The sequence below is a fragment of the Copadichromis virginalis genome, linkage group LG1 (genome assembly GCF_057382275.1).
Source record: "Copadichromis virginalis isolate Kocher_CV1m ecotype Utaka linkage group LG1, C_Virginalis_male_GT1.1, whole genome shotgun sequence".
Lineage (NCBI taxonomy): Eukaryota > Metazoa > Chordata > Actinopteri > Cichliformes > Cichlidae > Copadichromis > Copadichromis virginalis.
The window spans coordinates 1,621,544-1,648,224 of record NC_140618.1 but is presented as its reverse complement, the minus strand read 5'-3'; the positions used below and the strand labels follow the sequence as shown (position 1 = coordinate 1,648,224).

At 44.1% G+C, this 26,681-nt stretch overlaps 2 protein-coding genes across 2 annotated transcripts in view; both read left to right on the top strand.

The window, feature by feature from the left end:
- Positions 1-21,984, top strand: part of ccdc102a (coiled-coil domain containing 102A) — a 61,093-nt gene extending 39,109 nt beyond the window's left edge. Inside the window, exons 8-10 of the mRNA XM_085466925.1 lie at positions 5,082-5,252; positions 5,983-6,086; positions 19,049-21,984. Of these exons, the coding sequence (XP_085323051.1) occupies positions 5,082-5,252; positions 5,983-6,086; positions 19,049-19,181 (408 nt within the window). The 3' untranslated portion in view covers positions 19,182-21,984. The remainder of the gene's footprint in view (positions 1-5,081; positions 5,253-5,982; positions 6,087-19,048) is intronic.
- LOC146718057 (uncharacterized) lies at positions 14,295-17,290 on the top strand. Its single transcript, XM_085462834.1, has 6 exons — positions 14,295-14,419; positions 15,066-15,197; positions 15,400-15,481; positions 16,592-16,721; positions 16,921-17,015; positions 17,218-17,290. The coding sequence occupies exons 1-6, from the start codon at positions 14,295-14,297 to the stop codon at positions 17,227-17,229; spliced, it is 576 nt and encodes a 191-aa protein (XP_085318960.1). The 3' UTR covers positions 17,230-17,290.
- Positions 21,985-26,681: the final 4,697 nt, after the last annotated feature.

The window sequence follows — 26,681 nt, the reverse complement described above, 5'->3', positions numbered from 1 at the left end:
ACACGAACAGGCTCCTAGACGGGCTGCAGACACACAGAGTAAGAGACTATCAAAATAAAACAGGAAGTAACATCGACGAGACATGAGAGGATTCTGGGAATGAACTGAATAACCAGGAATCACACATAAGTCTAAACACCGTCCATCACAGGTAAAGATCCAGGATAAAAATGCCAAAAGACAGAATACAAAACTCTGAGTATCAAAGAACTACAAACACAAAACGAACAAAATGTCACAAATAAACTTGATACGGCCTGTAGGGACAAGTCTGCAAGGAGGGTAAGCAGTCAGTGAAACATCAGGAATGAATGATTACAAGGCCACCAGAGAGAGAGAGAGAGAGACGGGTTCATGCTTCAAACACAGGTCAAAGACCAGAGAGCTCAGTGTGAGGCCGTCTGCCCCACAGCTCGCACCAGACAGGACGACGATCCCAGTACAGCAGCAAACAACGGAGCTGCCGCAGTGGTCCAAGGTCCAGACTGTGTGTGCGTGTGTGTGTGTGTGTGTGTGTGCGTGTGTGTGTGCGTGTGTGTGTGACTGTGTGTGTGTGCGTGTGTGTGCGTGTGTGTGTGTGTGTGTGTGCGTGTGTGTGCGTGTGTGTGTGCGCGTGTGTGTGTGTGTGTGTGTGTGTGTGTGCGCGTGTGTGTGTGAGATGATCTCTGGTCCTTTTAAATGGCCTCATTAAGCAGAAGTGTGTGTGCGTGTTTGTCGGTGTAAGTGGCCTCCATTACCGCCCATCCCACAGGGTTATTTATGAAGATGTCAGGCTGATTTAATGCTGCATTTAACACACACACACGCACACACACACGCGCACACACACACGCGCACGCACACACACGCACACACACGCACACACACACACGCGCACACACACACGCACACACACACACACACACGCGCACACGCACACACACGCACGCACACACACGCACACACACACGCACGCACACACACACACACACACACACACACACACACACACACACACACGTGCACACGCACACACACACACGCACGCACACACACACACACAGTCACACACACACACACAGAGTAAAGATTCAGCGTAATGAATCAAAGGAAGTCAGACAGAATAATAATTAGACACTGTTTGAGCTGAAGCTGACTCGTAGTCTGTGAGGAAGACTCTGATGAAGAGGAGGAAAAGATGGCCGAAGGATAAAGAAGTTTGTCCTGGTGGACTTTTGTCAAGGACCTGTTCAACGAGCTATTTAATAAAAAAACGTGGGACAGGAAACGGCAGAGTTTGCTGGTTAATTGAGATTAGACCTTCAAAATAAGAGCGAGGCATCTGATTGGTGAGCTGCTCTATTTTTGTTCCCAACCTTTCATTTTACTTCCTTCTGCTCCATCTTTTCTTTGTGTCTCTTCACATTTTCTTCCTCTTTGTGTTTCATTGAGCCGATATCGCCAAACCGCTCCGAGAAGCGCGCACAAGCCCCTCCCCCACTGTACGACTCCCGGGCAGCCCTCGTTATAAAACCAATTCTCCTCTTCATCGTCTGTGGGACTGCTGTCTAAATTAATGCTAAATTCTGCATGACAGAGGGGGAAGGGTGTGTGTGTGGGTGTGTGTGTGTGTGTGTGTGTCTTTGTTTTCTGTGAGCAGATGTAGCAGCAGACTTCAGGGTCTTTGCAGTCAAGGAGAAACATTTAACAGGCAGCGCAGCGTAACACACACACACACGCACACACTCTCACGGACATACACACACTCTCACGGACATACACACACTCTCACGGACATACACACACACACGAACACACAAACAAACACACACACACACTCTCACGCACACACACACACGCACTCACACACATTTGAAGGACGGCAAACATTCCTGCTCATACGCCGTCCTGTAATCCATGTTTAATGGAGTCAGGGACTTCCCGCCCCTCCCCCGTCCTCTCCTCTTCTTCCACCCTCTCAGACAGCCATCGTCTGGAAATGATAAGGCTGGGGGGATATTGAGGTCTCTGACCTGCTAAAGATAAAAGCAGGAAGTCCTCAAACCTCTCTGGCCGCAGATATTAAAATTAAATCACCTGCAGTAAATTAACTGAGTTCACACTGAGCACGGTTAACTGAAATAAGGACGGGCAAGATTTTAGAGATGTGTCGTTGTAGATTCTGTTCACAGGTCTGGTTCTTTATTAATAACAGAACAGTGTTTATGAGGAAAGATGGAGGCGGCGAGGGACGTCTCGCCGTGTGTAAAAGCAGGTTTGTTCCGCAGTATCAGAAAGTCATCATTGAGAAAACAGTTCAGTTTTATTTATGTAGCAGCAAATTAGCACAAACCAACGATCAGACCTCTGTGAGCCGCGCTCGGGGAGCAAGAACCCGGCTCGGCCTCTATTGTGCTTTCTGCCCCGAACGTGTCAGAGTGAGAAATGCAGCAGCATCACTGAGGCGTGGCAGAGAATCACCTGATCCAGCTCACCGACCAGCTTCATCGAGAGGGAAACGTCACACGGAGTGTAATTATCTCCTGAATTTAGCCATGTTTTATTAAATAAATCATTTTCATTAAACGTGGAAATATGATTATATTTTTTTCCTGGATATGAAACTGTACGGGCAGCACAGAGGTCCTGGGTCCACTCTGTGTGGAGTTTGCGTGGGTTCTCTCGGGTACTCCGGCTCCCGGAGACATGCAGTTAGTGGCCACAGGAGTGACAGACTGTCCAGGCTGTAGCCTGTTGTGAGATGATCAGGACCCACACAGCGTGCGATTGTTGCTTACAGCACTTTTATTTTGACCCACAGTTTTCCACTGTTTCAGCACTTTGTATTCAACCAGGATGCCAGCTTTCCAGCACCTTCCCACACCACACAAACCACTCCTTCCCGACCCCAGACACTGAAAAAGGGCAGAGTTCATTAGTGGCACCTGTCGCCTCCGACCTCGCGGCACCGCCCCATGTGCTTATTGTACCACCCCTCCATTGCAGCAGAGCCAGAGACCACACCCATCTCATGTCTGGTGGTAGCTGGTTATAGGCCCGCGTGACCCCTGCACAGCTGGGGTTACATGACATTAAATGTTACAGTGACAGCTGTAGACTGATCTGTAGCTGATCGAGCGGACCTGTTCCTGTGTTGGATGATAACATGTCCAACCTTTCTAATAATGAGCTCGCTGTATGTGCAGTAATCTCTGCGAGCCAGAAACTCAGATTAATCTAAATACACAGTTTATCAGTTTTTTCTACCCTTGGATCCAGATGATGGCGCCGAGAGGGGGTAGAAACCCCACCCACCAACTGCTCAAACATGTTTATGAGGGGCAACCAATCAAAAGAAAGTTGTCTTAAAAGGGGAGGAGCTAAAACAGCTGGTTTCAGATGGAGGATGAACTGAGGGGCTGCGCAGAGGATCAGGTACAGAAGGATTATTTTGGACTGTGAATCATGCAAAGCTGCTCTGGGAGGGTCAGTTAGCATTGCCGTGGTTCCTGTGGTACAGATCCACTGGGATTATCCCACAGGTGTTTATCACAGAAAAGTTTATGATAATCCATAAACAGGCGCTACTGTTTTTTAGACTAATACATGAAGCATCGTCACGGCTCGAGCGTGGCTGAGCTCCGGTGTTTCCCAGGATGACTGTCCCTGACTGGGACGTGTTCACAGATCTACTGACGTATTTATGTTGGAGGACCAAACAAGCAGATGTGAAGCGTCAAACTCTTTACTCCAGACGTCCAACCTTCTGACTTTGAGAGGATGGAAAAGATCATTTGTGGGTTTAAACACTTCCAGAAATGTTTTTGCTGGTAAAATAATCCAAGAAAATATGCAGTGTGTCATCTAAGCAAGCACTGTGTTGCCCCTTTTTAAAGACGTTACCAGTAAGGAGCTCGCCAAAGCAGAGCAGTCATGTCAGACATGTTTCTGACCTCCTGGACTTCTGCCTCGTCCCACTGTCTCGCAGACAGGCTGCACTGGTCTTTGTTCTAATGCTTCACCTGTGAAACACCACCTCTCCAGTCACCACCCTCCACTCTTCATCTTCCTCATTCCCTCCTCTCCAGACCCCACCCCCTCTTTTAATCATCCGTTCTCTTTGTTTGATCTGGCTCTGAGCTTGCACTTGTATTTGTGCACCATTCATCATTTAAATACTGACTGAGGGGGGAGGGGAGGAGGTGTGTGTGCAGAGTCTGAAGGAATTTGTCGTTATTTGAACAACAGATTGGACCTGAATTCCTCCTCCAATCAAACTGCTGTCCGTGCGCCGTCTCACTGAGGACATAGAGGAGATCGAAGTTAGTAATAAGAGAAAAATGTAATACCTGATAACGCTGAGAGATGGATCAGAAGTACAGATGTAGATAAATAAGGATGTTCCCACTCCCCGGCTTTTATTATCACTGTATGCGTCTCGTTTCTGTCCATCGCAAGTTCAGAAAAGCTTCCTGCTGTCTGGGGAGCCATTAGGCTGCGGGGGGGGCACACAGTGGTGCATTATTAATCCTGCCATTAGCTCCAAGTGCAAACCAGTCAAATGGAGCTTTTGTTGTGCTAAACCCGACTGTGACCACAACTACCTGTAATTACACCCTCGTGAAGACACGGTTTCACGTTCCGATGCTCCTCAGAGAGGCTGCGGTCGCTTCTGCCTGCAGCTGCTTTAGAAAGCTGAAGTCTGCGGCGTGCAGCACACGATAAGGAAGTGCACGCTTCAAAGTGCTTCATCTGTCAGTTTCATATAATCCTCACGCAAGAGCACAAGGCTCCTGACGTGTTCATGTAAAGGTGCGTCTGTTATTCAAACACTCAGAACTCACAGATTATTTTTAAACGTTGAAGCATTTAACGTTAGCATTTAGCCAGAGGTCATCTGACCGGATGTCATGAAATATGCCAACAACCACAAAACAAGAAAAAAATCCAACCGTTGCTCTAATGTCGCTTTTCCATTAACAAAAACGCATGTCAGCCATTTCCTGGGTGATCAGTGAGTGAAGGCGTTCCTGATCGTGGTTAATCAGCTGTGAGAATCTGAGGTGGAAACGCCAGCGTCTGAACTCTTTCTCTGTCCTCAGGAGCTGGCCGACCTTCGTCACATTCACGCTAAGCTAAAGAAGCAGTTCCAGGAGAAGACGGCAGAGCTCGCCCACGCCAACCGGAGGGTCGAGAGCCACGAGGCCGAAGTCAAAAAGTTACGACTGAGGGTCGAGGAGCTTAAGAAAGAACTGGGACAGGCTGAGGATGAGGTAGGAACACGGCTACGCAGGTATACGGCTGGGTCACAGATTATGGTTGATCTCATCTGCTTATCCAGCTTGTGACCCCGCCCACATCTCCATGACTCATTCCAAACGACCAACCGACTGACCAGATCAGATCTGAACCAGTCATTCCTGAAAAAACAACCAACACACAAACAAACCAGCCAGTCATGTGACCAACTAACCAAATCATGCAGCCAGTTAAAAACTGGCCCTCCTTCCACCAAACCAACCGACCCGCCAGCAAATGACAAGCAAGCAGCAGACTAACAATACAAACAACCAGACAACTGGCCAAACCAATCAGCTACCATCAGAGCTGACACCTACAAACAGATTTTGTTAGTTATTCCAGGCAGCGTCAGACAAACCAGCAGCCAGTTCAAAACTTTATGAACCTCCGTTCTGACCGATTGAATTAATCGAACAGCTGACCGATAAATACTTCTGTGACTAGGTGGGGTTTTTTCTCTTAATATTTTCAGGACAATTTGAGGTGATACAAAGTCTGGTGTATTTAAAGTGTTAAATATTCATTTTGAAGCTGTCTGTGTGGAGAATATTCCTTGGCTCTGGATGGAAGCATGCTAGCTGCCACAGCATCGACCGCTGTGTTTCGGCGCCACAGCAGCGTCTCGTGTTTGAGTTGTGCTGTCTGGCTGATATCGTGCAGTCTGAAGCGGGATTTATGCGTCTGCATTTTTTGCGTTTCCAGCTGGATGAGTCTCAAAATCAGACCCGGAAGCTGCAGAGGTCTCTGGATGAGCAGGTGGAGCAGACGGAGAACCTGCAGGTGCAGCTGGAACACTTACAGTCGAGGTAAGACTTTTTGCACCCGGTGTCCTACACCTTTGTCTCATTTCCTGTTGTGATATGAACTCAGTCACTCTTTGCTGAAGCAGACTTGACAAACGTGAAGCCGACGGCGGCGGGACATTTATGACTCATATCGCTAAAATGTTAGAAACATTTCTTAAAACTTTTGATTTACAAGTTTTGATGAAAAACATTGTAGCAAATTTGGTTCTCGTAAACCTGATGCTGGGCTTGTAAACAACTTGTTAACATTGCCCTGTGGCAGTAGGGGAGTTGTAGTTTTTAGGACTTGTAGTTTTATCCAAGCAACAACATCTGGGCCTGAAAAATTAAGCCAGCGCTGAAAGCTGCTAATGTTGGAATGCCAGGATGGAGAAATCAGCAGTTCATGGAAGCATCTCGCTTCTGACAACATGGACAACATCCATCTTTGAGATACAGTCTTCTGTTCGTTCCTGCCAGCCCACAGCTCCCACAGCTCAGCTCAGTCTGTCCTGTTTCTGATACAAACACTTACGCTCAGCTAGAGTGTCGGCATGTTTAATAACACTTCTCACACTCCTGAAAAGCTCTGCAGGCTCTTACTCAAAACACACCTTCAGGAGTGTGTGTGTGTGTGCGCGCGTGTGTGCGCGCGCGCGTGCGTGCGCGTGTGCGTGCGTGTGTGTGCGCGTACTTGTTTTCGTGACATCTTAGGACAATTTTATGATAACACACTCACAAAATGAGGACGCTCAGAAAAATGAGGACATTTTTGAGGTCCTCATTTTTCTGAGCCTTCTAAAGTGTTCTAGAGGCTCCCAACATGCTCCCAAACCAAAAATCTCGAAAGTCCTGAAACATCACAATTTTATGAAAAAGTGTGTTTAAGTGTGTTTAGCGTTTTTGCTCACTTTCAGTTTCGCCGCCTACTGGCCAGTTTTGGAACTTAACACACTTTAAACACACTTTCAGTGACGTCACTCTGCGAGTCCTCATATTGTAGGTGTGTCAGACACAATAACACATTTGACCCAGGTTATACCCTTCTGGGGCTTAGCGGACACATGCGTGGACAGCACCTTTTAGTTCTTATGTCCAAAGTCGTATTCAATGTTGAAATGGAGGTGAACTTTATTTCAATCATTCGTGGAATAGTAACAGATGAATTTTGAGGCTTCTGAAAATTATTCGTTCAAACCTTGCCAATTAAACAATCATTCTAACACACATCAAAAACTTTTCACATTTTTATACATATTAAGGTGAGCTATAAGCAAGGGTAACAACAGTTAAATCAGGCAAATCTTGACAAAAATGAAGGTCTTTAGATTCAGTTATCAGTACCTGCACAGCTTGGTTTCTTTTGTTGTTGACAAAATGTATCGAAATATAAAGTTTCAACATTTGTCTAATTATATTACTATTAATTAATGAGTCTTACTTCTCAAGATCAATGCACAAATTGTCTGACCTTCACTATGCAGAATGATGTGTGTGCAGATTTTGACCCTTGAAGAGTTTATATTAATCTACATTAATATAATTGCATCTGCAATCTGCAGTTGAACTTGGAGATTCCTGCCGCTGTCATCTGATTCAGTATGATCATCAGGCTCAGTCTCGACTCTGTGTATCTACAAGAATTGATGAAAAAAGTCAACACTTTATTAATTATATTTTAAATTCAACTTACCTTATACTTTTTACAATATAGTATAAAATGCATATTGTTTCTTTAAAAACTAATAACACACTATTAAAAACTGCAGAATGAACAATTCCAGCTTCATTTAGTAATTCAATTAGTAAATAAAAGTGAGTAATTAAGTCACTTAATTAACTAAGCAACTGTAAATGTCACAGAAGTACAATTCAATTTCAATTCAATTTTATTTATATAGCACCAAATCACAAAAAAAGTCACCTCAAGGCGCTTTATAGATACAGAGAAAAACCCAACAATCATATGACCACCTATGAGCAAGCGCTTTGGCGACAGTGGGAAGGAAAAACTCCCTTTTAACAGGAAGAAACCTCTGGCAGAACCAGGCTCAGGGAGGGGCGGCCATCTGTTGCGACTGGTTGGGGTGAGAGAAGGAAAACAGGATGAAAGACATGCTGTGGAAGAGAGACAGAGGTTAATAACAGATATGATTCAATGCAGAGAGGTCTATTAACACATACTGAGTGAGAAAGGTGACTGGAAAGGAAAAACTCAATGCATCATGGGAATCCCCGGCTGCCTACGTCTATTGCAGCATAACTAAGGGAGGATTCAGGGTCACCTGGTCCAGCCCTAACTATATGCTTCAGCTAAAAGGAACGTTTTAAGCCTAATCTTGAAAGTAGAGATAGTGTCTGTCTCCCGAATCCAAACTGGAAGCTGGTTCCACAGAAAAGGGGCCTGAAAACTGAAGGCTCTGCCTCCCATTCTACTTTTAAATACTCTAGGAACAACAAGTAAGCCTGCAGTGTGAGAGCGAAGTGCTCTAATAGGGTGATATGGTACTACAAGGTCATTAAGATAAGATGGGGCCTGATTATTTAAGACCTTGTATGTGAGGAGTAGAATTTTGAATTTAATTCTGGATTTAACAGGAAGCCAATGAAGGGAAGCCAAAACAGGAGAAATCTGCTCTCTTTCTAGTCCCTGTCAGTACTTTTGCTGCAGCATTTTGGATTAGCTGAAGGCTTTTCAGGGAGTTTTTAGGACATTCTGATAATGAATTACAGTAGTCCAGCCTGGAAGTAACAAATGCATGAACTAGTTTTTCAGCGTCACTAAGAGACAGGATATTTCTAACTTTAGAGATGTTGCACAAATGGAAGAAAGCAGTCTTACATATTTGTTTAATATGTGCATTGAAGGACATGTCTTGGTCAAAAATGACTCCAAGGTTCCTCACAGTATAACTGGAGGCCAAGGTAATGCCATCCAGAGTAAGAATCTGGTTAGATACCATATTTCTAAGATTTTCAGGGCCGAGTACAATAACCTCAGTTTGATCTGAATTAAGAAGCAGAAAGTTAGCGGCCATCCAGGTCTTTATGTCTTTAAGACATTCCTGCACTTTAACTAATTGGTGTGTGTTATCTGGCTTCATGGACAGATAGAGCTGGGTGTCATCTGCATAGCAGTGAAAATGTATGCTATGTCTTCTAATGATACTGCCTAGGGGAAGCATGTATAATGTAAACAGAATTGGTCCTAGCACTGAACCCTGTGGAACTCCATAATTGACCTTAGTGGGTGAAGAGGACTCTCCATTTACATGAACAAATTGTAGTCTATTAGATAGATATGATACAAACCACTGGAGTGCAGTACCTGTAATACCTACAGCATGCTCTAATCGCTCTAATAGGATATTATGGTCAACAGTATCGAACGCTGCACTAAGGCCTAGCAGGACAAGCACAGAGATGAGTCCACTGTCAGAGGCCATAAGAAGATCATTTGTAACCTTCGCTAAAGCGGTTTCTGTGCTGTGATGAACTCTGAAACCTGACTGAAACTCTTCAAATAAGCCATTCCTCTGCAGATGATCTGTTAGCTGTTTGACAACTACTCTTTCAAGGATTTTTGATATGAAAGGAAGGTTGGAGATTGGCCTATAATTAGCTAAGACTGCTGGGTCTAGAGATGGCTTTTTGAGTAAAGGTTTAACTACAGCCAGCTTGAAGGCCTGTGGTACATAGCCGATTATTAGAGATAGGTTGATCATATTTAAGATTGAAGCATTAATTAATGGCAGGACTTCTTTGAGCAGTTTTGTAGGAATGGGGTCTAAAAGACACGGAGGATTGGAGGAAGTAATTATAGAAGTTAACTCAGAAAGATCAATTGGAGAAAAAGAGTCTAACTTAACATCAACGGTACTAAAAGTAGCTGTAGATAATGTTACATCTGTGGGATGATTATTGGTAATTTTTTTTCTCTAATGATAAGAATTTTATTTGTGAAGTTCATGAAGTCATTACTAGTTAACGATGGTTGGCTCAAAAGAGCTCTGACTGTTTGTCAGCCTGGCTACAGTGCTGAAGAGAAACCTGGGGTTGTTCTTATTGTCTTCAATCAGTGACAAATAGTAAGATGTTCTGGCTTTGCGGGGGGCTTTCTTATAAATCAGCAAAATATTTCTCCAATTATGATGATCCTCTAAATTTGTGACACGCCATTTCCTCTCCAGCTTACGAGTCATCTGCTTTAGGCTACGTGTTTGAGAATTATACCACGGAGTCAGGTACTTCTGATCTGAGACCTTAGTTTTCACAGGAGCTACAGTATCCAGAGTCATATGTAGTGAGGAGGTAAAATTATTATTAACAAGATAATTGACCTCTGTTGGGGTAGCGTTCAGATAGCTGCTCTGCTCTGTGTTGGTACAGGTCATTGAAGATGATAACAGTGGGTGGATTACATTTTTAAACATAGTTACAGCGCTTTCAGAAAGACCTCTGTGATAAAGTCTACTCTCCACTGCTGTGTAATCAATTATTGTAAATGTAAATGTTATCAGGAAATGATCAGACAGGAGAGGGTTTTCAGGAAACACTGTTAAATGTTCAGTTTCTATACCATATGTTAAAACAAGGTCTAGAGTGTGATTAAAGTGGTGGGTGGGTTCTTTTACATGTTGAGAGAAGCCAATTGAGTCTAATAACAGATTAAATGCCATGTTGAGGCTGTCATTCTTAGCATCTACATGGATGTTAAAATCACCCACAATAATTATTTTATCTGAGCTGAGCACTAAATCAGATAAAAAGTCTGAGAAATCAGAGAGAAACTCTGTGTAAGGCCCAGGTGGACAATTAGATGATAACAAATAAGACTGGTTTCTAAAATTTTTCAGCTGGGGTGGACAATGCTAAGCATCAGGCTTTCAAATGAATTAAAAGTCTGTCTTGGTCTTTCATTAATTAATAGGCTGGTGTGAAAAATTGCTGCCACACCGCCCCCTCGGCCTGTGCTTCGAGGTTTCTGGTAGTTAGAATGACTCGGGGGTGTTGATTCATTTAAACTAACATAATCATCCTGCTGCAACCAGGTTTCTGTAAGGCAGAGTAAATCGATTTGTTGATCAATTATTAAGTCATGTACTAACAGAGACTTGGAGGAGAGAGACCTAATATTTAATAATCCACATTTCACTGTTTTACTCTTTAGTTAGGATGTGGATACTGTATTGTTCTTTCTTTGTAATTGTTTATGTTTAAGTTGTTTGTTGCTGGTTTTTAGTTTGTTTTTTGTCTTTTTGGAAGCTGACACAGTCTCTATGGAGATGGGTTTTTGGGGGGGTAGCAGGAGGAGAGAAGCTGCAGAGAGGCGTGTAAGACTGCAACTCTGCTTCCTGGTCCCAACTCTGGATAGTCATATTATGGGGGATTTAATTAATTTGTCCATATTTCTAGAAATGAGAGCTGCCGTCTCTCCTTATAAGACCAGGTTTCCTCCAGAAGGTTTGCCAATTATCTATGAAGCCCACATCGTTTCTGGGACACCACTCAGACAGCCAGCAATTTAAGGAGAACATGCGGCTAAACATGTCACTCCTGGTCTGATTGGGGAGGGGACCAGAGAAAACTACAGAGTCCCACATTGTTTTGGCAAAGTTACACACCGATTCAATATTGATTTTAGTGACCTCCGATTGGCGTAACCGGGTGTCATTACTGCCGACGTGAATTATGATTTTACTGAATTTACGTTTACCCTTAGCCAGCAGTTTTAAATTTCCTTCAATGTCGCCTGCTCTGGCCCCTGGAAGACAATTGACTATGGTTTCCGGTGTCTCTAGCTTCACATGTCTGAGAACAGAATTGCCAATTACCAGAGTTTGACCCCCGACGGGTGTGTCGCCGAGTGGGGAAAAACGGTTAGACATATGTATGAATTTGAGGAGTGGACCCAAAATGCAGACACAAAGGAACGTGAAAGAAAATTTGAATATTAACAGAAAGCAAGCCGTTTATTAATCTCTACTTTTAAGATTAGGCTTCAAACTTTCCTTTTTGCTAAAGCATATAGTTAGGGCTGGATCAGGTGACCCTGGATCCTCCCTTAGTTGTGCTGCAATAGACGTAGGCAGCCGGGGGATTCCCATGAAGCACTGAGTTTTTTCCTTTCCAGTCACCTTTCTCACTCACTGTGTGTTAATAGACCTCTCTGCACTGAATCATACTTGTTATTAATCCACAGCATGTCTTTGTCCTGTCTTCCTTTTCTCACCCCAACTGGTCACAGCAGATGCCCGCCGCTCCCTGAGCCTGGTTCTGCTGGAGGTTTCTTCCTGTTAAAAGGGAGTTTTTCCTTCCCACTGTCGCCAAAGCGCTTGCTCATAGGTGGTCCTATGATTGTTGGGTTTTTCTCTGTATCTATTATTGTGCGATCTACTGTACAATATAAAGCGCCTTCAGGCGATTGTTGTTGTGATTTGGCGCTATATAAATAAAATTTAATTAAATTAAAAGATTACAAAACAAAAGGCAGAGGTGAAGCTAAACAATAACCTAACCTGGGGAAAATATTTTTTATTAAAAAAAACAAACAAACCATGAAACCTGACATGGATACAAAGATACCTGGAACATGGAAACGTGGCACCAAAGACAACAGATGACCTGACACTGAACAAATGAGGACAGGACTTACAGTGGCTTGCAAAAGTATTCGGCCCCCTTTAACTTTCCCACATTTTGGCACATTACAGCCACAAACATGAATCAATTTTATTGGAATTCCACGTGAAAGACCAATACAAAGTGGTGTACACGTGAGAAGTGGAACAAAAATCATACATGATTCCAAACATTTTTTACAAATAAATAACTGAAAAGTGGGGTGTGCGCAATTATTCAGCCCCCTGAGTCAATACTTTGTAGAACCACCTTTTGCTGCAATTGGATTCCATTAAAATTGATTTGTGTCACGGCTGGGAAGGCGAGCCGTGTGGTGTGGAGGAAGGAGGACCCAAGATGCAAGCAGTGGATGAAAATGCTAGTGAAGTTTATTTACAAGGTGTAGTGGCAAACAAGCAGTGGGGCATGACAAATAACTGAAGACACCTAAACTGGGAAGAACTAAAATAACAGACCTGGGTGCATACGACAAAGGGATGCGCGGCAGCCGCCGAGCAGGACACCGAGTAACAGGCAGGAGAACACACAGGGCTTAAATACACACACCAGTAATCAGGGGATGAGAGACAGGAGGGCAACACGGCTGGGAGGAATCAGAGCTGACGGGACAGGGGAAACGTAACCTGAACACACTCACATCAGACAGAGACCTTCACAATAAAACAGGAAACTCAGACACGGGGAACCAAACATGACACAGAACTAAACAGACAGATTCACAAACAGACGGGGTGACAGCATAGACAGAGACACAGACGCAGACTCAGAGGCAGACCAAATATAACACATAGAACTCAAACAATAATAATCATCATCATCATCATCATCATCATCATCATAATAATAAACTAAAAGCGCTGGGTCACCGACCCAGGACCATGACAATTTGTGTTTGTGGCAGTAATGTGACAAAATGTGGAAAAGAGGGACGAATACTTTTGCAAGCCACTGCAAGTACACAGAGAGATAATGAGGGGATGAGGAACAGCTGGGACAAGGGGAAACAAAACTAGACTCACTGCATATAGGACAAAGACTTTCCCAATAAAACAGACATCACAAGGGTAATCTGATAAACAAATGAACTTAGCAAACCTAAAGAACTTATAAATAAACATCGACATCTAAACAAACTAAAACTTAAAACGCTGGGTCAACAGACCCAGGAAAGTGACAGTAAAATCATTTATTATACACATTATACTTATTTTCTTAAATTGCTTATCTATTATCTGTATTTTAACTTGGGGGTCTAGGGGTGCTGCATGTTTATGATAACACACTGACAATATCAGGACAATTTTAGCCTTACTCTATCAGTGAACAGCATGCCCATGCTAACTTAAACTAGACCAGCAAGCTAACCCCATGTGTATTAAGTGTTACTTCAGAATAGGAACCAAACAAATTAACGGAACGAAATTAACTGTAACAGCAGTTTGCAAAACATTGTGACAGTTCTCAAGTGTTCCTACCTCAAATCCAGCACGTGTTGCTGTGTTTTTGTTGTTAAATGGACGAGAGGATGCAGCATTTCGTCAGTGGAGCATAGAACGACGTCTCTGATTGGTCAAAAAGTGAGTAAAGATGCATCTGATTGTTCGAAAGCGTCAACCAAAGAGCTGCTGGTCACGGCAAGATACAAACTCGCCGGAGCTCTGCGTGAACGGCACATCCGGGACCTTCAGCACTCAGGAGAGATTTATCTTGAGGTATGTATTTACCTTTGATATCCATGCGTCGACGCAAGCTCCGCGAGGTAAAGTTGTATGTTTAACAATCTAATTAAGGTTAGTTAAACGGAATTAAAACAATACACAACCGATTTGAACAAATTGAAAGTGGTGAATGATGATAAATGCTAAAAAATTACTTAAGATTTATCTTTAACAATAGATATTAGAAGTTAAATTTAACTGTTTTTAAATTCCCACCGGAGTTAAAGGGACCTGCGGCCTTGCATGTGCTCTGCATCTTCAACTGCAGAGACAGTCAGTCTAAGCTCAGTGTAGCTAACTGCAACACACTTTTTTTTTTTCAACACAAGATATGCTTGGGGGGATTTAAATGATAATATTAATGTTTTCTTATTCAGCACAAATCAATAATATTATAGTTATTTGCTCACGGTCTGGGTCTCTGGCCCAGCGTTTCTGATGTTATTCTAAGGTTTTTGAGTTTCTTATGTTTAATGGCGGGTTAGTTGAGTTTGGCTTAACGTTATTAATATCGTTTTAAGGAGTTTATGTTAGGGCTGTATATTACCACGTTTGTATTTTCATGCCATGTTTCCTGTTTTATTTTGAAAGAGTCTGTTGCGTTCAGTTCATTAATCTCACTTCCCTGTTGTGTCAATAGAATCATTTGTGCAAGCTACTACCCTGCTGTCCCTCTGTCGTGTCTCAACCTCCAACAGGAAAGTAGAAGTCCTCATATGGTAGGACCAGTGATTGTAGTGTGTGTTACACTGTCCTCATATTGTTTTAAGCTGTGAAGGACAGGAGTGTGTTTCAGTTGCCTTCCTCATGTGGTAGGACCAACAACTCTAGTGTGTGTTACACTGTCCTCATATCATTGGGTAGCAGAACCGTACAGTGTTAAGTTTCTATAGAATCTGGTATAAGGAAGTCAGATCCTTCACTGATACAAATATGATCTGTAGTTAATTAAATAGTCGGGATTTATACTAGAGAATGTTTCTGACGTTATATTGTTGTCTTTTGTTGCAGACACCAAGTGCCGAGGTCCTGTCTCAACCTCCTTCAGACCAATTGGTGAGTGACACACCCACTTCATTCTTCCAACAGGTTACACATTATTTTTTTGTATTTGGCATCAAGTATATGTGTCAGTTGGGCCTAGTGCATAAATGAAATGCACTTTAATTGTACTAAAACAATCAGTTTTAGTCAAAGTTAACCAAAACCAACATTAGCATTAGGATAAAGTAATTGTCTATACCATTTGTTAGTCCAAACTTTCCCTTAAACACATTATTTTTTTGTATTTGGCATCAAGTATATGTGTCAGTTGGGCCTAGTGCATAAATTAAGTGCCCTTTGATTATATTAAAATAATCAGTTTGATTGAAAGTTTCCCATATTCAACATTAGCATTACTTGTTTGTGAACATCTTAGGAGAAAGAAATTGGCATATCATTTGTTAGTCCTAACTTTCCCTTTAAAGCATCAGCTTGATCTTTATTCCTACTAAATTTGATATTTCTGTGTTACGTTGTCCTCAGATTGTTTTAAGCTGTGAAGGACATGAATTTGTTTTTTTTTTAGCCTTTCTCAATTGGTAGAACCAACAACTCTAGTTTGTGTTACATTGAAACTGAACAGCAGGGATGTTTGTCATGAAGATAATAACACTCTATCCGATTTCAAACAATCACACTGTGATGAGTATTATTAGTAGATTATGTTCACATGTAAAATATTTATATCAAATGGTAAATATCCTATATTTATACAGCGCTTTACTAGTCCCTAAGGACCCCAAAGCGCTTTACACATCCAGTCATCCACCCATTCACACAGACATTCACACACTGGTGATGGCAGCTACATTGTAGCCACAGCCACCCTGGGGCGCACTGACAGAGGCGAGGCTGCCGGACACTGGCGCCACCGGGCCCTCTGACCACCACCAGTAGGCAACAGGTGAAGTGTCTTTCCCAAGGACACAACGACCGAGACTGTCGGAGCTGGGGCTCGAACCGGCAACCTTCTGATTACAACTCTTGAGCCACGATCGCCCCTTAGCCCCTTAATGTAGAATTACACACTGCCCAACGCTGACTTTGCCTACAATGCAGAGAAAAAAGCAAACAGACCTATTGCATGCATTGATTCTCATATTTCACTGTTACTTTTCAAAGGCTCAAGGACCAAGTATTCCGGGGGTTCCAAGCCACACGCTTTACTCAGCTGCCCTGGACAACATGAAGGGCACCTCTGCCTCAATCACCCTGGACAACAAAAACATTAGCAACACTTCACCAAGAAGGGGTAAAGGCACCAAAATACAAAATGTTTTAGGTTAATATACTTGTGATCAAAGAACAAGTTTGTTTTCAGACATGACACTATTCAGAGCTTTTATCATAAATCATTTCATCTTATTTGATTCCCAGCAGAACACAGCACTTCAAATGGTTCATTCCAAGCATCCTTAAAGGAGCAATAAGCAATATCTTTTCACTGCTAGGTGTGCTGTTTTGCACTGCCTGTGAACCAAACCAAAGTCTATGGCTGGAGATCAACACAGAGAGAGGGATTGTGACTTCATGCTGTACTCCAGATGTAATTACACCTCTAGTTCTTCACATAGTCATTTTTAATTCCTTCAACCTAAGTATGATGAATTGTGCTTATTGCTCCTTTAAAGTGCTCCAGTAGAAAGCAAGGTTTAAGAACATTTTGTATTCACATTATAAACTAGAATATTTTCTATCTTTTCTTGCATTCACATTAAGATATTTTCTTTTGTTTCCATTTATGACAGCTGGGACGGTGAGAAGCAAGTGGACAAATGATGAAGTGAAGGTTGCTGAGCGGCATGTTTCACTTCATAAAAAGCTGCAAAGTACCAGGTAAAAAGGAATGTGACTGCTGCCTCCAAGCAGAGCCGGCAGCTCTGAAAGGCAGAGACTGGGTTGTCATAAGGTACTACAGCCACAACAGGATCATAGCATTAAAAGAAAGATGCAAGAAAAAAAGAAACAAGCAAGAGAGATACTTTGTTACTTCCACAGTTATGTCAGTATTGCAGTTTTCTGTATTGCATTGTTCTTACTCATAAATCTGTGGTTTATGCTGGGTGCTTTTTGCAATTAAATGATAAAAAAGGCAGATAATGTTCCACGTTTTTATTCACATGAACATTCACTACAAAATGAATTAATGCATTACAATATCAAGACTTAAAAAGTAGACTGACCACATTTGACCCATGTCTTTTTTTTTTTTAAAGTCTTTACACAGCTCAGATTTACTGTTTTATTAACACATAAATGTCTGATATTTCTGTCAGAAGTTACCCAACTGATGAGCATTACTATTGTGCATCCATGTCTATTATATTGTAATCTCAAAAGGAGCCAAGCTAAAAATGCAGAACCTACCGTTACCTGGTCCTTATAAGTCATGTATACTTGAAAATTATGTGTTTCCATGGGCTTCACAATTCACCTAAACATGAAATATCTGTGTGTGACCTTATGGTACTCATAAGTCACATAAACCTGACAGTGTCCTCACAAGTAGCATTAAATTCAGGTTTGACCAAAATTTAGCCCTAGCCAAAATCTCAACAGATGGGTGTGTTCCTGGAAGCATGGGTCAAATTTTTTGAGATTCCCATGCCTCTAGGACCTTCGGAAAGGCACGTTCCCATTTGTCACATTTTTGTCATACGTACTGATATATCACGAAAACACGTATGTGTGTGTGTGCGCGTGTGTGCGCGTGTGCGTGCGTGTGTGTGTGCGCGCGTGCGTGTGTGTGCGCGCGCGCGCGTGCGCGTGTGTGCGCGCGCGCGCGTGCGCGTGTGTCACTCAGCTCTATCAGCTTTGCACAGTCCTCCGCTCTCTCTTCCTCTCCTCTATGCTCTCTCTCCCATTTTCTCCACGCTGTTGCTCCAGCACCCAGCAGCCAATCACTGTGCTACCGGTCACAGGTTGCCGTAGTAACAGGGATCTCGCTCTCTCTCATGCTTCTGCTGATGTCGCGGAATGACAGGCATGTCGGCATGGCAACAGCTTGAGGAGGCTGACACAATCTTTGTGTTTTGGGTTTTTGTCGAGGGCGCCGCTTCTCTTCGTGCTTTCATTCAGTTTGTCGGCGGCTGCTCGACTGTCTGTGCTGCTCACAGCGTGCCGTGTCGTCGTACACCGGGTCTGCAAAGCATCTGAAGCCTGCGGCCTGTCTGCCATCCAGCAGGGGGCGGTGCCTCTGAAGTCTGATTGGATAGAAGTCTGTGAGCTCAGGAACTGTGTCGACTTAATACAGCTCAAACATCCTCGTCTCTGCAGGTGTTACGAAGGAGGATATTATCTGTAGAGGCCAATCAGTTTGTGTATCAGGCTGTAAACATGGTTATTTCTGCTGGAAAGCTTTAACATGGGAGTCTATGGGGACTGACTCGCTGCTGCCCCTGCTGGCCTTCAGAGGAACTGCAGGTTTTTAGTACTTTAGCATGTTAAGTCTGTTTTTTTGGTGACTCGCCCGCCGACTGATTTCAGGCAGTGTCTGGAAACACTTTTCCCGAGGTCGCTGAGCCCATTTGACTGAAGTGAGCGGACGTTATTTTAACCCTCTCTCTGTCTTCCTGTCAGACTGCGGCGGCAGCAGCAGAGTCCCGGCCTCTTCGGGAAGATGCGATCGGCTCGCTTTGGTCCTGAGAACCCCGACGGTCCCAGCAGCGATGTGGACGAGGAAGACGAGGAACTGCAGCTCCAGATCCCATGACACACACACACACCTGCACGCACACACACACACACACACACACACCAACATCAGCAGTCGCGTGATGATGGTGAAGATTGTCGCTCTCGGCTGAAAGCTGATGTTTGGCAACACAAAGCAAATCAGCCCCCAGCGAGCAACATGAATCAGCTTTACAGCGCACCTGTGCATGCGCCTGCAGCGACAGGTGACGGTGTCTTCAACCAATCATCATTTAGCAGAACAAAGAAGTTTCAACAACAGACGTTCTCCTTGCAAACACACACGCACACACGCACACACAGCAGGATGAAGCCCAGCCGGAGTGTGACAGGCATGAACAGGAAGTCTGGATCGTCTGATCCTCATTAAAAGAACTTAACTCAGACCGAACTGCAGGACAAGCAGACATGTTTTTATCCTTTCCACGTCCTCGCTCATTCTTACCTCACACCATCGTCACGAGCATCACAGCTGCTCCAGCTGTGATGCTGTATTCACATCTGCAGTATTAGAACTCCGCCCAGAGGGAACAAAGTCTGAGGTTCGAAGAGTTCAAAAAAATTATTTTATGCAGTGTTTCTGAATTTGAGTTTTTCTGCCAAATACCAAAGTGTTTAAAGTTCACGGGCCTCGCTGAAATCACTCGAACGCAGCATTCACACGCAGGAAACAGGCGGCTGAGGAGTGTGACGCTGCTCCACGCGGCGATGTCACGACATGACGCTGTGCACCTGTACACCTGCAGGGATCACAGGCTTACAGGTGTAAGGCGTCCGCTTTCCTCTGCTCCCCTTCTGAGGCCACTCGGAGCGATTTAAGTCTCTGTAAGGGAGTGGGCGGGGCCAGGCTGCAGGAAGAAGTCCCGCCAACAGCAGATATTCAGAACACCCGCTGAGCTGTGTAATGTTTACTATAATGTGTTCTCAGCAGGACTGAAGCTGAGTGGAGCTTAAAGTGTGTGAGGAAAAGAGGGAGGAGTCAGCGAGAGAGGCGTGGCAGGGCGGAGTCAGAGTGTTTGGAGCAGGAGCACCTGTAGCTCCGGCTGTGTGTCTGCTTTTATTTAACCTGAGCTGCTTTCTGCTCGCTTCCAGGGAGATAATCACTAACACTAGCATTAGCCCAGGGTACACCTGGGATCAGCCTCTCACCTGGAGTTCAGGTGTTCCCCAAATCAAATGCACCTGTCTCCTGTTGATCCACCTGTGTAGGCTTCCTGTGAGTTCTCAGTGTCATGCTAGAAAACATCCACAAACCAAATCCTCTGTGAGCGGTTTCGTGGAGGAGGCTCCATCCTAACCCTTCTTTTCCACCAAACTGCCTCCACCAACCATGTCAGTGTGCATCCACCTGAGCCTTCTTACCTCAGAGTGTCACATCCTGCTGCAGCTGCATCGCTGACGGCACAATTTGACGCCCTGGAGTGCGAACAGGTCGGCCGATCTGTGACGTCAGCTCGCTGCGCGCTTCTTTGCTTTAGCGGATGTAGACGGTGGGAAGAAAGTAGTCCCTAAATGAAACTGCAGGGTGTGTGTTTTCTTTGTTTTTAAGTAAGTGGGTGAGATACCTACGGTGGCCCTGAGAGACGCTGCAAAAGCACACAAAACACAACAGAAATAGGAAAAAACACGTTTTCAAAAGCACAAGGGAAGTGTTTCTGGGGAGACAATAACCCGACGGACCAGTTGCAGGAACCAAAATATGCTAAGAATCGTGCTGGGAGACTCTTCAAAGATGTGGAGGATCTATCGGTTTTGTGAGGAAAGAAAACAGGAGAGATAAGTGTGTTAGCCTAAGAATCTGTCATCAGTATCATATGAATCCATCCTTCCGCTTCTCCTTTTCAGGGGCGCTGGAGCCAATCGCAGCTGTCACAGGGCGAGTGGCGAGGTCCACCCTGGACAGGTCGCCAGTCTGTCGCAGGGCTCACACACAGGGACAGGCAACCAGTCGCGCTCACATTCACTCCTGCATTCACACCTAGTGGCAATTTTTCAATTAACTATCCTCACAAGCTGCATGTCTTTGGACGGTGGGAGGAAGCCGGAGTACCCGGAGGGAACCCACGCAAACACGGGGAGAACATGCAAACACAGAAAGACCCCGACCTGATGGTGGAATTGAACTCAGGCAACAGTGCTAACCACCGTGCCATCGTGCGTATGAATCGTGAGATTAAAACACACTTACCGAGCATGTTTTGGTTCCCAAAACTGGTCCATCAGGTTATTGTCTCCCCAGAAACACTTCCCTTGTTTTTTTCCTATTTCCGTTGTGTTTTGTTTGCTTTTGCAGCGTTTTTCTTCTTGCTGGTGTTTTCTTAAGTTGCAGTCCGTTTGGCCTTTCAGGGCCACCGTAGGTAGCTGCAAAAAAAGCATTCCCAATGAGTGTTTCTGACACTGCACTAACAACAGGAGGGGGTGCTCTGGATTTTGAGGTGAAACGTCCCTGAGACGTCACAGTCTGGGAGCTGAAGCTTCCTGTAACGATGCAGTATTTAGCATTTTCATGTCGAGTGTCCAGATGCTGTGAGGGAGGATGGGAAGCTCTGAGGATGCGATCTGAGAACCAAACACTTCAGAAAGATCCACTCATGAAACAGTCACACGATGCCGCTGTGACAGCAATAAACCATTCATCCGTTCATCTTCCACCAGCCTCGCCTTCACTCTGCCTCGACTCTGATGCTGGAAGGGGACCAAGACATTTGTACTGACCAGGATTCTGTATTCCTGCTATTTATGTTGTTCTGGTTTAGTTTTTATAAATGATCTGTACCACCGTGTTTTCTATTAGCTCTATAAATGTCAGCTGTACATACGAACACGAGTCCCGTGTGTTTTTCCTCTGTGTGCGCTGTGATTTATTCATGAGTGGGTCACAGTAATCACCGCCTTTATTGCAGAACTCCGTAAAGCAGCCTCGGCTTTAGCTCCACACGGGCACTAATGTGACAGAAGTTAGCAGGGTCGAGGGCAAGTTCTGCACAGGACACGAACGAGCACCGTGAAAGGTCGTCAGCAGCACACCCGTCTGTGACGGAGCTTTCAGCAGCAGCATTTAGGAGTGATTGGGGGTCTTTTATTTTGAAATGAGCGCACATTTCTGTTCCGTTCCTGTGTCCGACTTCCTGTCCTCCTGGTTCCTCCGTCCGTGGCCTCATACCAAACAAGTCGTCTGTGTTAAAGTTGTCATGGTAACCATGTGTTGACTGCGACCATTGCTAACAACGTTGCAAACGATTGTTCCTTTTGTACAGTTTAGTTTCCGCCTCCATTTTTTTCCATAATAAACTTTTTTCAGTTTCTGTGAATATCATCATAACATCTTCATGAATGATGCATTTTTGACCACGTCTCACTCCAGAAATCCAACATGGCGGCAGCTGAAATGCTGTCATGAGGCCTGTGACATCATGATGTCTGCATCCATGTTTGATGCATGGCGAGTGTTTCTGCATCTAAAGGAGCCCGCTGAGGGTGTTCGGCTGGGCCAGGGGTCGATAACCTGCGGCTCCGCGTGGTTTGGGAAAATAAATTAGTAATAAACAAGTATTTAGCTGAAGTGTATTTTATTTATGTTAGTGCTTTTTTAACTTGTAGTTCTACATTGGAAGATTATTGTGATATAAAAATACAATTATATTAATTTTTCATCGCTCAAAATAAGCGTCACGCTCGCGGAAGCCGGTGTACCCGCCAAAACGCCGTGCACTTACCGAGACTTTCAACCCCAGGTAGGCCAGTTATGGATCTTTGGATCCTCATTATGTCAGCAGCTCTACCGTGGACTATGTTACAAACAAACAGCGCTCACGCCTCACAGAGGACAGCTTACAGTCCTGCTGCGCAGAGGTTCAGGAGCAGAAGTCTTATTGTGAACATGTCACGGCAGACCCGACGATGTTTGCATGAACACGCTTTACAGCATCTCTTTGTTGACCACTTTTAAAACACGGTTGCTGTGCGCATACAGCCGGTGTTATAGTTTGTCAGAACACCGGCTGTAGCTTTGCAGCTCACAGCCCGACACACACCAACACAACAGCAGAGAGAGCGCAGACGTTAAGGCGGCGAGGCGTGATTGCGGGTGCCGCTCAGGTGCGTCCGCCTCCCCTGCAGCGGTGCTGCAGACCACGCCCCGCCACACACATTAACCAGGTAAGATATATTTAGGCAGAATTTTGCAAATATCTTTTTTTTTTTTTAGCAGCATAGTGCTTGTTTTTCCAATTCTTTTTTAAAAGTCAGGTCAAGGCTCCAAAAGCCCAAAGGCGATATAAGGAGGGCGGCTCACAGCAGTTTTTGTTTGCTGGATCATTTTAGTTCAGCTGGGTGTCTTTGCTTTGGTTATATTTCTTTAAGAGTTCAAAATGTGTTAATTACATAAATATAATGTAATTTTCTCTGTACACTTCATGGATTTCATAAGCAACACACCTTAGTTGTTCACACAAAGCATGAAAGTAAAAAACAATATATACAGTGTTATCTTCATTTTAGATGTCAGAAAGTATTTGCGGCTCCCAGAGTTTTCTTTTGCGTGGGAACCGGCTCCAAATGGCTCTTTGGGTCCTGAAGGTTGCAGATCCCTGGGCTAGACTGTCTTCGGGTCGGTGCTTCACTGGGAGACTCCAGGACGCTCTCGAGGGATCTCTGCTGGTTTGGGAACGCCTCAGGCTGTATTCCAATTCAGGGTCTGCAGCCTTAAAGGCCGCATTTTAAGGCCGATTACGTCACAGTGACGCGACGAAGGCTGCCCCAATTCGAAGGCTGCTCGAAATGCGGCCCTCAAATGCGTCCTTCATTTCCCTGAATTTTAAGGACGTGGCGGTGTAGACTTCGTGGCCCAACATATCCCAGAATGCATAGCGCAAAAAAATGGTGGATGAGGGGCGCCCGAAGAGTAAACTTTTAAAAGTAAGTACTGAATATTATGTCACTTATTTATGTGCAAATGTTTAATAACGAAGAACATTAAACATTCCTGTTGGTCACATGTCGGCAAAGTCATGTGACATTAGTGACGTTTGTACTAACTTGGTTTTAAAGCCTTTACTTTAAAATATACGCCGTTCAATAGCTGAGCTTAATCTTACAGAGAATGTGATGATTTCATGGATATTTAAAGTCAGCACTGAGACAAATTTAGTAATGCCAACATATTAAAAGAACAATGTTTGTCTCTTATATATAACACAGTTATATATACAGTGAAGATTTAAGGTGACAGGAAATATAAATAATATAAATAAATGCAGCTTGAATCTTTACTGAAGCTCAGTATTTGAAACAGAGTTCATTCACTGCTGTAATAACTAATAATGATTGAAATTATAACTTTAATATTGGCCATATTATATTTACATTACCAAAGTGAGATGACTTTAGTCTCATGAACAACATCAGCTAATTGTTATTTACAAGCTAATCTTAAATGACTGTTCAGCACAGAAGTGAAGCCCAACAATCATGTCTCACAGTCCCGTGGTCTCAGCCTCAGATACTCATCCAATCAAAGCTCATGTAGAAACAAACAAACAAATGAACAAAAGATTTTCTCCTTCATTTCTGTCAAACAAAGCTGTATGAAACGTTTCCAGCTGTTAGTGTCATGGTTGCTAGGCAACCTGGGCAGCGGGACGGAGGCTAGACCGTCCCATTTCACAAGCCTCGCACTTCCGGCCTTAGCGGTCTTTGAGTACGCAGCCCTTGTGGACCGTTAAGGCTGCGTACTTTAAGGCTGCAGACCCTGAATTGGGATACAGCCTTCGGCTTTCTACCCACAGTTGACGGCCACAGGTGAGGAATCGTGGACCTAATCTGCGGGTTCAGGCCAGGTGTGATGTGCTCAGTGAGTGCAGAGTAAGAAGTAAACAGGAAGTAAGTAAAAAGGAAAAGCACTGCAGACAGGTGAGCGGGTCGTTAGAACTTTCTGAACACCAGCAGAAAGCTTCTGCGGTGGAGACGCAGAGGGAGCATCTCGGTGCTGCGCAGTAATGAGACTGAAGCTCATCCCCAAACAGCACGCCGCCGCCGCTCCTCTGACATCACATCCATTACTGAGCGTTTGCGTCTCACAGAGGAGACAGATAATGAGTGTTTTACCCTCCTGCAGGAAAACATGCAAATCTCACTGCACACTGTGTGTGTGTGTGTGTGTGTGTGTGTGTGTGTGTGTGTGTGTGTGCTCACTTACTGTGCATAAAACACACAGCTGTATATGAACATTATAGACATATAAACTTGTTCACATATTCACTGTGGAGCCCCAGGATGATACCAAACTCACAGAGCGCCCACACAATCAAGCAACGTGTGTGTGAGTCTGTGCGTGTGTGTTTAGCCTGATCCCATAAGTACAGTAGAAAGGCGATAATGCTGAAAACTGTCAGCTAAGCATAACACACACTGCAGTGTGTGTGTGTGTGTGTGTGTGTGTGTGTGTGTGTGTGTGTGTGTGTGTGTGGTTCATTATGTTAATTCTCTCCCTGTCTTTCTCATTAGGGCAGTAATGGCTGACAGCAGGATGGCACAACATTACACTGAGGTCTCTATAATTATTCTACAGCTTGCAGGATCTCCATGTTTGCATGCAGTAATCGGTGTGTGTGTGTGTGCAGGTTATTCTTTGTGTTGTGAGGAATAACTGTATGGAGCCCGTCTGATGTCGTTGGCTGTTTTCTCGTCACTCTGGTTCTAAACTGCTGTCGTCTCTGTAATAAACCTATTTAAGTGTGACTGCACGTGAGCAAGGCTGGCTGGTCTTTAATCAGTGCAGGCCTTCTGTTTTCATGCTCACAGATATTAAAATGTGCTTATTTGTTTGAAAACCTTTTTAAAACCTTCCAGAAAGGAATGAAGCATTAACAGACTGAAGAAATGAGCACAGTGAGCAGCTGAGCTTGTGCTGGGCTGTAATACCAGTTTGTACCACATGGTGGTGCAGCGAGTTAGCCAGGGCAGTCATTCGTCTTCTTAAAGTCTGGCTGGAAAAATCCGAAACCTCGTAATGGAGTTAAAAAGAAAAAAGCTAAAAACAGACAAGAAAACATCTAAACACAGCAGTATCTAGAACAGCGCCTCCTGGTGGTGAAATTGAAAACGTCTACAGTTTGATTACAAAAAGTACCTTTAAAAAGACTTTTTTGTTTTGTTTTGTTTTTTTGCATGTGTGAAAGTTTGCGATTGATGGTATCCTAACTGCAGTGGCACTTACTGCCACATAACAACCGTTCCACACTCTGTGGGTCCAAAAAATAAAATGAAGATTAGAGGTGCAGTGTTTTCCTGACCCGGTTCATTCAGTCTGTGGAAGCAGCTCGCCCAGCGCTTCAGCGTGAAGCAGACACCAACGTGTGAACCCTCTGATGAAAATGTGAATGCAGCATTACAGACAATCCCAACTGTCACCATCACCAAAACCAGCCAGCCGATCTGCACCGTGGCAGCAGTGATTATTGAGATGCTCGGCTACAAGGTGAACAGCCACCAGGACCAGTATCCTCCATGGAGATGGAGA

Bases quoted from the DNA above. Each gene is read 5' to 3' on its own strand.
- LOC146718057 (XM_085462834.1), top strand. From the start codon at position 14,295: ATGCATCTGATTGTTCGAAAGCGTCAACCAAAGAGCTGCTGGTCACGG. The intron at 14,420-15,065 runs GTATGTATTTAC...TTGTGTCAATAG, and splicing joins CAGGAGAGATTTATCTTGAG to AATCATTTGTGCAAGCTACT. The intron at 15,482-16,591 runs GTGAGTGACACA...TACTTTTCAAAG, and splicing joins AACCTCCTTCAGACCAATTG to GCTCAAGGACCAAGTATTCC.